At 36.9% G+C, this 14,101-nt stretch overlaps 1 protein-coding gene across 3 annotated transcripts in view; it reads right to left on the minus strand.

The window, feature by feature from the left end:
- Positions 1-13,870, minus strand: part of LOC112529773 (probable protein phosphatase 2C 60) — a 15,302-nt gene extending 1,432 nt beyond the window's left edge. Inside the window, exons 1-8 of one of the 3 annotated variants that reach the window (XM_025141169.1) lie at positions 13,599-13,870; positions 12,845-12,968; positions 9,779-9,842; positions 8,097-8,205; positions 7,670-7,823; positions 6,102-6,227; positions 714-837; positions 508-584 (exon numbers count right to left, since the gene is read on the minus strand). In XM_025141169.1, the coding sequence (XP_024996937.1) occupies positions 508-584; positions 714-837; positions 6,102-6,227; positions 7,670-7,823; positions 8,097-8,205; positions 9,779-9,842; positions 12,845-12,961 (771 nt within the window). In that variant the 5' untranslated portion in view covers positions 12,962-12,968; positions 13,599-13,870. Of the gene's footprint in view, positions 1-507; positions 585-713; positions 838-6,101; positions 6,228-7,669; positions 7,824-8,096; positions 8,206-9,778; positions 9,843-12,844; positions 12,969-13,147; positions 13,570-13,598 lie in introns of those variants that run through there. The other 2 variants (XM_025141170.1, XM_025141171.1) reach the window with 2 other exon arrangements.
- Between the last annotated feature and the right edge of the window lie 231 nt (positions 13,871-14,101).

Below are 14,101 nucleotides of genomic sequence, written 5' to 3' on the forward strand. Positions count from 1 at the left end.
AAAAACAACCACTCTACTCTTTGGAGTAGAGGATATACGTACCGGGCTAGTTTGGTTTGGTTTGGTTTTAAATCAATATACATTTGCAAATCTAATAAACTCGTGCGGCAAGGTGCCCCAGCCTTTTGCAAACTGTTGAGTTTAGGCTAAAAGACGTAGTAAGAGGGTTACCGGTGTTGTGGTGCCGGATTTGAACAATTTAAGTGAACTGAATCAGGTAAACGCTTACCATTTGGCAGTGAGAGCAAGTAAATTGCCAAATAACAAAATGCTAGAACTTAATCTCTCTATAAAGTGTAGCTTGACACACACAAAAGTAATTAATGGTAGAAATTTCAGTACATGTTATGGTCTTGGTCTTGGGAAGATGCAAACATGGTAAAACATGCAGTTACAACCCCCCCCCCCAACAAAAAAAAAATAGCAATTCAAACTATTTAAATGATTTGTATATACCTATTAAAGGAAAAAAATTATTGTTTCAATGGAAAGGTACAAGGGACTTACAGTGTTGACATCAGGATTAGCAGTTACTATCTGCTTTTCAGCAGACAAAAACTTATTCTGCTTAAATTCCATATCACCTGCAAAACCATCACTAATTCTTCAGAAAATGAACTCTCTCTCACACACATAAAACACAATCACCCTTGCGCTGGGTGATAGAAGTGACCACATGAAATTATCTTGTTTTTCAGAAACAGATGCAATACCTATAGCTCTTGTAAGATTCAGACTGCCATTAACTCGTCCCGAGTGAATAAATCCACCTGCCTTCAGTATCCTCTCTCTCTCAATCTCAAGGCCGGGCTTGTGATCTCGAGAAAGATTGTACGCCTGTAAAATAGCAACCACGATGAGAACCACTTATTTTCCTACAAACTGTGAGAACATACATTTGCAAATATGACAACTTTAACCATATTTAATAAGGCCATCCATCCATTTTAGCCCATTTGGTGACTCTAGATCCGTAGTAGTTTCTATTTTATATGCATTAACATTTTCAGGGTTCTTCCATCAGTAATTGTTCACATATGAAAATGTGGAGATACTTTAAGGATAGTCAAACAATGATAACAAAGTTTGAAGCATTAAAATCAATATGAAAATGTAGAGATACTTGATATAGTTTGTTTCATAGGAACATGAAGATGATATTAGATGGATTCAACACCAAAAATTCCACCCAAACACGATTTTTGATAGGCGATTCAAGCATAGATACAAAAAAGTTGACTTTTTAATCTAATCTCTTCTGTCAGCAATCGGTGTCTGAACCAGAGTGCTCTTCTTGTTCTGTATCTGTCTCATTCCTGCATCTGCTCGGCTTCTGATTGTTTAGTACTCCCGAAATATGCCTGCTCAAGAAGCGAAGGAGTCATCAACAAGCCTTGGTTAATGTTTCTGCTCATCATAACATCCCTGTCAGACTCAATAGCAATTGAGTTCGCATGCACAATCGTATATATCTTCCATCTCCTTAAAGACACACATCATAAATAAACCATTGTGATTGCAGTGCATACAACCATGTGACAATAAAAAGATAACATTCTTTTCCCCCCATTGTGTCTCCTGAATGAAGGGGACAGACAAGTTGATAATTGGATATGAGGCTAGACATAACTAATTGGATAGTCCATTGAGTTGAATGGCCTAATGACAATAAACAAAGTTTCTTATCGTCTTAGACCTCCCTCTTTTTCAACCTTGAAAAAGCTAAAACCAGGAATTCAGCCAGCTTTAGACTAAGAATTCTAGATGATCACGCATGTTAAATTTGGGTCACCGAAAAAGAATATACGAGTGTTTATCCACCTCTTTTGATATACTTGCCTATGTGAAAACAAGAAGTTCAGAATTTCGGTCATAATACTCAATAGAGTGATGACTCTAAAGAGCACTTCACATCTGAATTCATTTTATTTTTTATGCCAAAACATGCAATAGTCTGAAAGGACTGTAGGAAGTTTTTGCATCTAGAAAAATGCATTGCAGTTTATGATAGAGTTTCAACCAGATGCATCTTCTATTGGCTAGAAAGTTAGCCCAAAGGATAAGGACCTATTATGGGCAACTCTCTCCCTTGTGACCAAAATCGCCTTCTGTACAAAACAGCTATCATTGAAATTATCCACCAAAATCGCCTTTGTACAGATGTTCATAACATATCCAACTATAAGAGTTCCATAATATTTATATACGGCAAATGCAACAAATAAACTCACACACCCTTCTCACCTTTGATGAGGTTTGAACCCCTGACCTCCTAGGAGGCCAAGGACTACGATACCGCTAGGCCAAAGGCCCTTTGTTATAAGAGTTCCATTTTAATGGTTCCAGATTACGAGTTTCGAGAATGATGCATTATGGTCCCAAGAGGGGCCTTACTTGTCAAAATGCCGGTTTAGATAATCACGGCCGGCCATAAATTAGTTAGACTCGTGTCCTACTTTTTAGAATTAATCAGAAAATAAATTATGTATTTATGCACAGCCTTGTAAACTTCTCAGGTAAGGGAAAAAAAATTCTAATTTCACAACAAAATACATGGAATCGGAGCCTAATCGAGGTCACAGTTTGCCGATTTCATCCCTAATCACACCACCCGAGTTGTAACGGTATAGTGATAACTTTGAACTTCCATTTACCAACGAGAAATCAGGGATGAGATTTCAAAAACGTACCAACACCCTTTTTTTGCATTGTTGGTTTGCCAGTTCCACCACTGTTGAGTAGCATTACTTCCTCCCTGTTATTCTCGGGGTTGTACTTGAAGAAATTGGTCATGTCATGCAAATACTAGATACTTCCATCTTATGGTGAAGGAGAAGCGTCATTGCCAGAAGATTTCTTCGGTTATTGATTCAAATGGAAACTATGTGTATGGTGATGATGTGCCGAATGTTTTTCTTTCTCATTTTCAGGCCATTCTTGGGGTCCAAGATGTTGATGTGCCGAATGGAAACTATGTGTATGGTGATGATGTGCCGAATGGAAACTATGTGTAAGGTGATGTTGACTATTGTGGAGGCAAACCATATGATCCGGCCTATTTCTAATGAGGAGATAAAGAAGGTCATGTTTGCAATTGGCAATGATAAAACCCCGGGATCAGATGGGTACACAGCTTGCTTCTTTAAAGCGGCTTGGGACATAGTGGGAGGTGATGTTATCTTAGCTGTTCACAATTTTCTCTATCGTGGCTATCTTCCTCGTGAACTTAATCATACTTTATTGTGCCTTATTCCTAAAGACCCTAATGCTTCAAAGGTGACGTGATATAGGCCTATTGCTTGTTGCACGGTTATGTATAAGTGCAATAGCAAAATTATAGCTAAGAGGATTAAGGAGTATCTGGATAGGTTGGTGAGTTCGAACCAATCTATGTTCATTCCGGGTCGTAGTATTACATACAATATTCTTATGGCACATGAGCTTGGTACAAGCTACCAAAGGAACGGAGGACCTCCTCAATGTGCTTTCAAGATTGATGTGCAAAATGCTTATGATAGGTGGATTGGCGTTTTCTTCAAAATACGTTAGCTGGAATGGGTTTTCATCCGGTCATGGTGAGATGGATTGGAGAAATGGTGAGTACCCCATTATTTTCAGTGATGATGAATGGAGCCTCTCCGGGGGGGTTTTAAGGGTGGTAAGGGTATTCGGCAGGGTGATCCTTTATCTCCTTTATTTTTTCACGATTGTAATGAAGGGGTTCACCATAATCCTTCAGGATCGTATCTAAGAGGCTGGTTCTTTTGGGTATCATAAAGGATGCCATTCTTTGCAGCTCACTCATCTTTGTTTCGCAGATGATTTATTTGTTTTTACGCAAGGTGATGTGGCTTCGGTAGAAGTATTGAAAAGGGTCCTTGATATGCTTATGAGAAGATCGGGTTTGTCTCCTAGCCTTGCCAAAAGTGCTATGTTCTTTGCTAATGTTCCAGAATCGACTAAATCATATATTCTGGCATGTTTGCCTTTTCGGGAGGCTAGCTTCCCTATTCGGTATTTGGGTGTTCCCCTTTCCCCTGTGCGACTCAAAGTGAATGATTTTGGTGTGCTTGTTACCAAAGTCAAACTTCGGATTCAGAATTGGAAGGCGAAATTTCTCTCTTTTGGTGGTTGATATCAGCTTATAAGGTCGGTACTTATGTCTTTGCAAATTTATTGGATGTAGGTATTTTCTATTCCTTCTTTTGTTCTTCATGAAATAAAGTCACTTTTTCATGATTTCTTATGGTCACAAGGAAGTAGCTCTAAAGGAAAATGTCGTATATCGTGGAATGAGGTTTGTAAACCGAAGGTGAATGGTGATCTTGGTATAAAACGATTGGCTGTTTGGAATAGAAGTTTATTAGCTTCACATGTGTGGGATATATTACAAAGAAGGCAATCGTTGTGGGTCTCTTGGATCTATGAGTTTCGGTTGAACTATAATCCTTTTTGGAGTGTTAGGAAGATCTCAAATACGTCTTGGGTGTGGCGTAAGTTGCTGGATATTCGGAACCATTTGCGACGTTTGTTTGTTATTCAGCTTGGGGATGGTATGTCTACGAATGCTTGGTGATAAGTGGCTTCCCAATGGTACATTGGCAAGCTTCTTTTTTTATCGTGTTATTCATGCTAGTGGTTTCAATTCCCTTTCCACCGTGTATGATGTTGTTAATCAATTGGATGATAATTGGCCAGAGACTTGGATTCAAAGAGCATCGTGGCTTTCAAATTGTACAGTGTCGGTTCTTTCCTATGGTAATCGAGATAGAACTTTGTGGAGGAATGTGCATCATAATTTTGTTGGTTTTTCAGTTAAGGAGGCATACCGTTCGTTGGATGGTGTCCAAACGGTTGTCTCTTGGCATCACATTGTTTGGTTCCCTTTACACATTCCAAAGCATGCTTTTTGTCTTTGGTTAGCATGTCGGAGACGACTTCCAACCCGAGACCGTATGAAAGCTTGGAAACATGATCCCCCGTACCTTCTTTGTTCCTTATGTAAATCTTGCATAGATTCCCATAGTCATTTGTTTTTTGAATATGGATATTCTATGGAGGTTTGGGCTGCTGTCAAGGATGATGCTGGTATGATGGGTGTTGGGGATTCTTGGGCAAGAATCCTTTTGGCGATTGATAGTGGTCAAGGAAAGCGATAGTCTCTTGTGCAAAAGTTGGGTTTTGCGGCTTCCGTTTACTACATTTGGCAAGAAAGGAATAGAAGACTTTTTACGGAGCAAAGACGGACGACATCACAACTTGCTAAGGAGATTAGAAGTGTGATTTTGGACAGGATGGCATCAACATTCATGCCGTTGATGGAGTTTCTTGATGTCCTGATGCTCTTGAAGGCCCACTTTCAGTTATGGTGGAATCTGGATTTGAGCATTTCTTTTTGCATGGTTCACCTCTCTGTTTCGTTGTGTACCTTTTGGCTTCTTGCGGCTTGGTATGGTGTTGTCTCCAAGCTTATCTATTTTGTTGCTTTTCCGCTTGGTGCCTTGGTTGTTTGAACTTGTTGTTTTGTTTTGTTTTTTTTTTTTTTTTTGCTTCTATAATATTTGCCAGGAGTTTTCTCCTTTCAAAAAAAAATCTGGTCATGTTTACGTCTTCTCTGTTAGATTAAAATCAGCATTTTGGTTCAAGAGAAAATATTCTAATTTCTCATATACTACAGGAAGGTATCTTATGCCCTCATTACAGACACTATGATTCAAATAAGTGGGGGGGAATAATAGGAGGCTTTTTAGATGTTGAATGGGAAGGATGCCTAATTGCCAGAATGTGAACCACTGGAATTGATGCTTTTGTCATGATAACTTCATTAAGAAATACAAGTTTCTCAGAAATTCAGCATCTCATAAAAGATGGAATTGAATGCTTCCTGTTCAACTTAGTAGTTCTCCCAGACATTGATATATATTCTCCACATCTCAAGGAATGCTAGATGTACAAGCAATTCCAATTTTATATTTTAATCCAGGGGCGTGCGATAAAAAGATCTATTAATGGTATATGAAATGATATCATATGTGTACATATCAAGCCAAGAACTATTTGAATTAGACCCAAGAACGGATAGACTATAAGAATGATATTACCTCACCCTTCCTGGAAATTACACAACGAGAATCACCAGCATTCGCGACAATGAGTTGATTATTCCTAATGATTGCAACACATGCTGTACATCCAGATGTTGGCCCTGTGAAATCAGAATGAGGCCCCTGCAAGAAATTGAATATGTTCAATGTTACATAAAACTATTTGTATCTAGTGTGGAATTTACATTAGAACCAATAGTATATAGAACAAATGAAAGGAAATTCGATTTAAGATCACCAAACAGAAGAAAAAGGAGAATTTTAATCAAAAAAAATGCAAAATGCATATACAAACAACTAGAAGCTTTTGCAAAGAGCATAACTTAAACATTCTATCCAACATTCATACATCTAAGTGCATCATATTATTATGAAGATATGCATCAATTTTATAGAAGAAAACTCCTTAGGGAAGAGGAAATTTTAGGAGTAGAAAAGAAGGAAACTAACTAATAAATAGGAACCTAGAAATTTGGACCTAGTCTATAACTTAAAAAACACATAAAATAGCAAATTGGAAACAACAGATATCTTGGAAATGAGTCTCTGGTAATCTGGATTCTCACATTCCAAATAAACAGTAATAACCGACAGCTCAACAATAGTTGCCAAAACAGTGTGTCACCCACTCTTAAAGAGGTTTCAAAACACAACCAACTTCTAGGGATCAAAATCAAGCAATGGTTGGTTCTAGGATCCATGACCTACAAGAGACACTATCAAAATCAACTAGAACCACAACAGTCAATTAACTGATGTTCAAGAAATTTTAAATAATTGTGAAGAAAAAATACACTTCTAGGGACCCCACTGTCATCCTTAAAGAACAAAACCCTGCAATGAAACTAAAGGCACAACAATCTAACTCCCACATTGCATCAAACGAGAACAAGAACAGCCCATGCTATAAGCACCACAAGTGAGTGTAATATGTCTCCAAATGTTGGAATAATGGAAGCTGACAGCATGGAGCTGCTGTCAGCAGCAGATTATAATTGGACTTGTGTTTTCTTATTCTCAGGGATGGAAAATAAAACGACCAAAAGAATACTTTATCATTGCTACAAGGAGTACATAATAGGCTCATATGCTGAGTCATAAAACCCTAAAATAATTAGAACAAATAGATTTCCAATGTATCTAACAATGGTGAAGTAGACTAGAAAATAGTTGAACTTCTTATTAAAATTTATATGAATCATAGAAGACGTTACCAACTAACTGAACCACAAGGAAGTGTGATTTAAAATTGTGGAACAATACTTTCATAGTTCATAAACATATATCATGTTCAGATCAAAAGCTAAATATAACTATGCCCATTTTCATGTTTACTGAACATATGCAATGCACATCCCATTAAGTACAAAGAGAGTCTATATATAATTTACCAATCAATATGCAACATCCAAGTGTAAGAGTTTAGCATGAGCTCGGAGTGGATACCCCCACTACATTTAAGGCAGTTTTCTACCCAATATAAAGGTTAAATATAGTGGATAGAGTAACATATTAGCTTTTAGTCACCAATTACAACGTAGACATTTTGTTCCAAGTAATAGTACCTCCTCAAAAGCCCAGTCATCCACCTGATGACTTCCTTCTCCTCCTCTTGGAGACCATATCAGACCCTCTATCACCCCAGTGAATTTGTTTATTCTATCCCCCAAAACAGATAACTCCCTCCACCCTCTCTGTCCACGCATCATATCATCCATCCTGCACCAGAGAAACAAATTTAATTGTAATTGCATTACAGGATAACTAATCTAGACACAAATCAATTCTTGCAAATTCTTCACGATTTAGTCTCTTGAATCGCATGAAGAAATTCAGTCATACACTAATTCATTGTCAACAATTATTATCACTTAGTACTTTAACCTACAGAATCCAAATGAATGATAATTCCCTACGTTTTTAACAGGACTAGAAAAGAGGGGATAAGCATTATATGAAGAAAAGGCAACAGAAGATTTTCAAATATAGAACCTGATAAATGCCTTTTGTACAGAAGTTTCAATATTTCCAGTAGAATATGCTTCATGCTTGAGCACTTGTTGATGAAGATACTTGGCACAAAACTTAGCAACAACTTTACCTGAGGTGAACATAGTAAGAACAACGACGAAAACAAACTTACCCATATACAAAAATAAATATAAAAACTGCTAATAATGGCTTCTTTTACTTGCATCTTCATATGCAGACTAGATAGAATGCACTAATGTAGTAGCATCAATCTTTTACACTGAATCATTAGACAGTTATCAAAGGCAAGCTACTGGGCACAAAATGCAACATGCTTCTTAGGAGATGAGAAGAACGGTAAACATACAGAATATGTGCAAAGGAAAGATCCTGAAGAAGTTCATAATGAACACCCCGATGTACATCATAAGCTTGTGTTGTCCAATTCCAACTATTAATTTCCGGTAACCATGTCTCATCAGTTGATGCGACTATCTTTGGGTATAAGCAGCTGGGACTGTCATCTATGGACAAATAGAAAATTCCACAACATGGAGTAGGAACGAGAGAGGGATTTATGTATACACTTATTTGACTATAGGAAAGGTTGAATTTCATTGAACAGCAATGGTGACTTAAAGCTTACCCAACCTCCAAAGAGCATGAGAACCGAAAAGCCTCCTTCGGCCTGCTCTTGAGATCTCAATGGAAAACCTTTAAGGACTCTTCCTAAGCAACACATGAAGGAGAATTCATGAAGAACATAAAGCTGGACTGACACCATCTGAAAACACATTTTTGACATTAAGTTGGTGATAGACAACTATCATACCAAAAAGAAATGGACACATGCAATTTATCCCCAGGACCAAAGTTCCTACCATGATCAATACGGCACATCTAAGAGTATCCTTTGGCTACAAGTAGAGTAAAAAAGGGTAAAAGCCACCCCCTGGAGCGCTCCCACCGCACCGGTACCACGGTCATCATGGGCAACGTAAGTCAGCGCATGCATCCCATTGGCACAGGAGCGGTGCCTAGGCTCGAACGCGGGACCTCACTCATATGGATTACACCCACACCTCTACCATTGGGACAGATCAGCGGGAACAGCTACAAGTACAGTAGAGAGCTTCCAAAATTAAGTTTCACACTCTATATCCACTTACAACCGGCTGAATCATTAACAGCAAGGTCTACAAGACCCATGTAAATTATTCCCAAGAGCAACCACTCCTCATGTATGGCTTGATGCCTGTCCAAACCACGATCAAAGACAAACTATGGAGAAACGGGGAGAGAGAGAGAGAGAGGCATTTGAGACATGACAGACCACCCCAAGTGATCAATAGGTTTCCAAGAGAATATCACGAATTTTGCTTGAGTTAGTGATTATCACACAAGGACTCTCTGTTAGGGGTGGTACAAAGCACCCCTCAATGCTAGAGAAGACCTTACGCCACACTGGAAATGTGTGATTGATGTTGCAGTTAAATGAATATTATTTATAAAAAAAAAAAAGTTGAATGCATACAGGAACACAAATAACAACATAAGACAATTATTAATTAACTCGAAGAAACATTCGCACTTTAAACTGTTAATCCACAATTACATTATGTCTTGAACGATAACTAATATAAAGTGGATGTGTACTGACTAATTCTAGATCTACCAAAATGAAAGATATCTCTAGTACACACCTCCATGACCGTCATATACACCAAAGAAAGAGGTAGATGGGTCCAGATCAGGCAACGCTGCATGCTAAAAAAGCCAATAGAAACCTTAGAACATAGTTCAAACGATATGATCACCTTAACTTCTAGATAAACCTGAGTACAATTCTCTTCAATTTCAATGATCTAAAAGTTCAGAATTGATCAAAATGACATTCATGAGGAACTTTTGCATATACTGTGAATTACGAGACTTCAATAAAGCACAAGAAAATAGCATTCAAGTAGCCAAAACTCATTGACAGTTAAATGTGGTTAACTTCCCGATCAAATATTAACAAGGAAAAACAAAGGTCTTTCTGTTCTTATCTTTTTTCTTTCTCATGTTTGTCTTCTTTACACAAGTCATTTATGCAAAACAGACATCATGCATTTAATAACATCCAATTATGTTGTATATAATTTTATATATATATATATATATATATATATATTAGAGTTTACCCCTTTATATGTTTACATGTTTGTACCCACAAACCCATCTGAAGAACCACTGTCCCCATATTCAAGGCTCTGCTCAAGATTCTTTTTATGCTAACCTACATTGTATAAGCCCTCGCTCCACCAATAAACCCCAGCAACCAATGACATAATTATCACAGTTTCTCATCTCTGAGAGAAACAGTGTCACCCCTCACTGACCCTGACCTTGTGGAACTGAACCGCCATTGCAACTTCTAGTTGTCACATCAGGTCCTCAATTTCAGTTACATGTTTGATCTGTTTACTCGCAGTGACTATCACCCTCACTGACAACAAGAAAGTTGGAATCAAATCTTTTAGGCCTGTGCAATCTTTGAAGGAAGTCGAATCTATGGTCTATTCTGAGAATCACTAAATCAACTGTTACTTCATCAATTGATTATATTCTATCTGCTTGGTCTTCTCCAAGAAGTCAGCTTTCCAATCTTTTCTGAGAAAAGATCTGTCAGTTCATGGTATTCCTCTGTTTAATTTCTACAACTCAATCTGTTCCTGTTTATGATCTCCGATTCATGTAGCACGTAACTTTTTCCAAGACTATGGTTTAACTTCTTTTGCTTTAATCTCAATCTGTCACTAGATTCCTTTCACCTGATGCTTCTTTTACCAGATCTGTTCTACTTTCTACATCTGTTTTTCAGTTTATCTGGAAGCAAGGCTGGTCAAGTAGAGTGGAAGGAGAAGTTGGTTTGTCCTGACTATTTATTTTATGTTAATGAATTTCTTGATTATGCTTGTTGACATGGATATTTATATAGTCTGAAACAGTCTTGGAGAGTTTGATGATGTCATATACAAAGATTCTATGTTAGTTTGGCATGTCATCAAAGCAATATTTTGCTTAGTCTCTAAGAACAACGCTATTTTATCCAAGTACGATTTAAGGAGATGCAAGATGGTGTTTAACCTATGATTCTGAATAGTGAACTGGTGCAAGATGATGGGTAGCCTTCCATTGATCTATAAAGTACATGAGATTGGTTACGAAGCTCAATTACCTATTGGTTTCTCATGTGCATAATTGAATTTAGGTGTATTTTTTCCTCGAGTTTGACTGAAAAAAGACACAAGTTTTTTTGTTAGGCAAAAGTTTACAATCCTTTGAGACATTTTATTACATGTAAATAAAGTATAGAATGATGAAAATCAAGGTCTTTTAGGTTCTTTATTTATTTATTTTATTAGGTTTTATTTATATAACATAACGGTTTTGAAAGATAGAAATTTGAGAGTTAAAGAACGAGAACTAAGAGTTCCAATCCAAAGATTTTTGGTTTTACAAATATTGTATTGTCTGGRATCAAAATTTTCTTATTTCGAGTAATTTTTGATACAATTTTCAGAGATCTTTCACATATCTATATTTATTTTTTATGAAGAGAATATTATTTAGAGAAAAAATAGATAATGAATAAGAAATAATAATTCGTTTTGAACAATAGATGTCTTTCTAGTTGGTCAAATTGCTCCCCAAACCAGACATTGGTATGTATTTCTTCGTTTCTTCAGGTTTCTCAGATTATTACAATGGGAGGTAGCTTGTACAAATTTCAAGGACATTGAAGTGTACAATATCAATATGAAATTTGATCGATCATGGTGCCACCTTCATCAGAGAACCACCACCAGTTACTATATGTTTTAGGTGGTAACTAGTAGTATGGAAAAGCAAGAAACAACTTACAAGTAATGGTTTCCGAGTATCCTGGCGCCATCTAAAACATTTCACGCGTGATAGTGTGGGCCAAACGCCTTCTAAGCAACTATGGGATTCTATCAAACAGATATGTTGGTAATTATGAGCAGTCATTCATATAGCAAATAACCAAGTTGTCCAGGAGCATATTGAAACTATAGAGGTTGATTACTATGTGGTGTGATAGAATGTTGTAAGACTGCTAGAAATCCTTCTTTGGTTCAACCATTTGACATTCAGACATTGTACTGGCGTGTTGACATCTTGAAGAAATTCGATATGAGACCTAATTAATATCAGGAGGAGTTTCAAATGTATTAATAATGTTTTCTAGAATTTTACTTGTTTACATGTTTCTAAGTTGACGTCCACAGGCCCATATGGTGTACTATATGTGCAGTATTCTCCTCCGGTGACCTTACAAATGCTTTTGACACTAAAAAATGACTCTAGCGTTGAAATTATTTAATTATTTTCATATTTACATACTTCAAAGCCCCAACATGTAGTGTGTTATCTAAAACTAAACAAAAGATCTTTGCTACTAATGGACTTATTTACATTTTTCTCAGCCTTTTCTTATGTTTATTATTAATAAATAATAATCTATATTGGAGGACAAAAACCATCAAATGCTCCCTATGCTCTAAAAGAGATACAAAACAGACTTCTTTTTACAAACTTATTCGCTTTTAAGAAACTTGAGACGAGCAGCAGTCTCAAATAGTGAAGTTGGCTTCAGTGCAATAATGAACTATAAAACAAAGCTATGGGACTATGCACACGAATACAACAAAAACATATTCCACATATGCATAATTGTTAACACTTGAACTCAATTATTTGCTCACAGAATCTTCCATTGATGCACGCCACCCTTGCATTGATGATAAACCATATCTGACCCTCCCATTCTCACCATCTTCAGAGAACTTGTCTGTTTTAGGAGTGCTGAGGTATGTCCCCATATTTTAACTGAAATAACAATAAAACCAAATGGCAAGAAAACACCAATGAGCTCTTGAAAGTAAAATATATAAAATAAAAAATCACAGATGGGCTGTTACAACTCCAAGCTCTGCTGCAAAAGTCATTGCAGCTTTTCATTTGCTTCCATTTCTCCTATGGTTGCCTAGTTTGAAAATATAACTCACCCAATGGAGCAGAAGATCCTTCAAATCCCTTGTCAGTTTGATTGAAAACCAGTCTATAGATGCTTTAAAACTAAAGATCCCGAACTTTTAAAACAACTGAGATGATAACATTATTCTTTCCATTTATACAAAACAAGCACTCCTAAATATAGCCTTAAAAGTCAAATGTGGTCCAAAGAAGTCCACGTTCTCAAACAAGAACACCTTTTAAATCATCATCTTTCAACTCGCTCGCCACATAGAAAACTTATAGATCAAGTTTGGGGACCAAATCTTGGGAAACGAAGATTCCCAAATTCCCAAATCAAACAAATAGGCACATGAAGAAGAAGAAGAAGAAAACGAATCGACAAAAAACTCAAACTTCAGAATCCAAAAACAAGATCATACGACATGAATTCAAGTAAACAAATCACGAATTCAGTAGTGACAGTTTAGGATATGAACTTACTAATAAAATTGCCCAGTTGGGCGGCCAAATAATTCGCTCTACAAACCGAAAGGCAATCCGATTGGCAGTTGAAGAAGATTGAACCGCAACCCCAGAATTGCAGAACTGCAGTGCAGCTAAGAATAAATTGAATAATGATAGTGGGTAGGAAAGAAAGACGAAGGGGAAGGGGGGATGCCGACGGGAAAGGAACAACTGGTAGTAGTACGGCTGGTGTGATGCATCATACCATTGGACATAGTTTGTACTTATCCTTGAAAAACCATTTGCGTCTTTCCTTTTGACTTGGGTCCAACTTCCATACCATACCAGGTGACATGGTTTACTGTTGAGTTAAGTAGAAAGATCACCGTGGGGTTGGGTTCAAGATTATCTTGAAAACATTTCATCAAAATAGAAATAACAAATAGTCATATAACTAAAATCTATATATATATATATCTATACTATATTATAAAGTATTTGGCTAAAACTCTTAAACTCTTAAAACTCTTAAACTTGTT

Source organism: Cynara cardunculus, assembly GCF_001531365.2.
Source record: "Cynara cardunculus var. scolymus isolate 2C chromosome LG 16, CcrdV1, whole genome shotgun sequence".
NCBI classification, from domain to species: domain Eukaryota; kingdom Viridiplantae; phylum Streptophyta; class Magnoliopsida; order Asterales; family Asteraceae; genus Cynara; species Cynara cardunculus.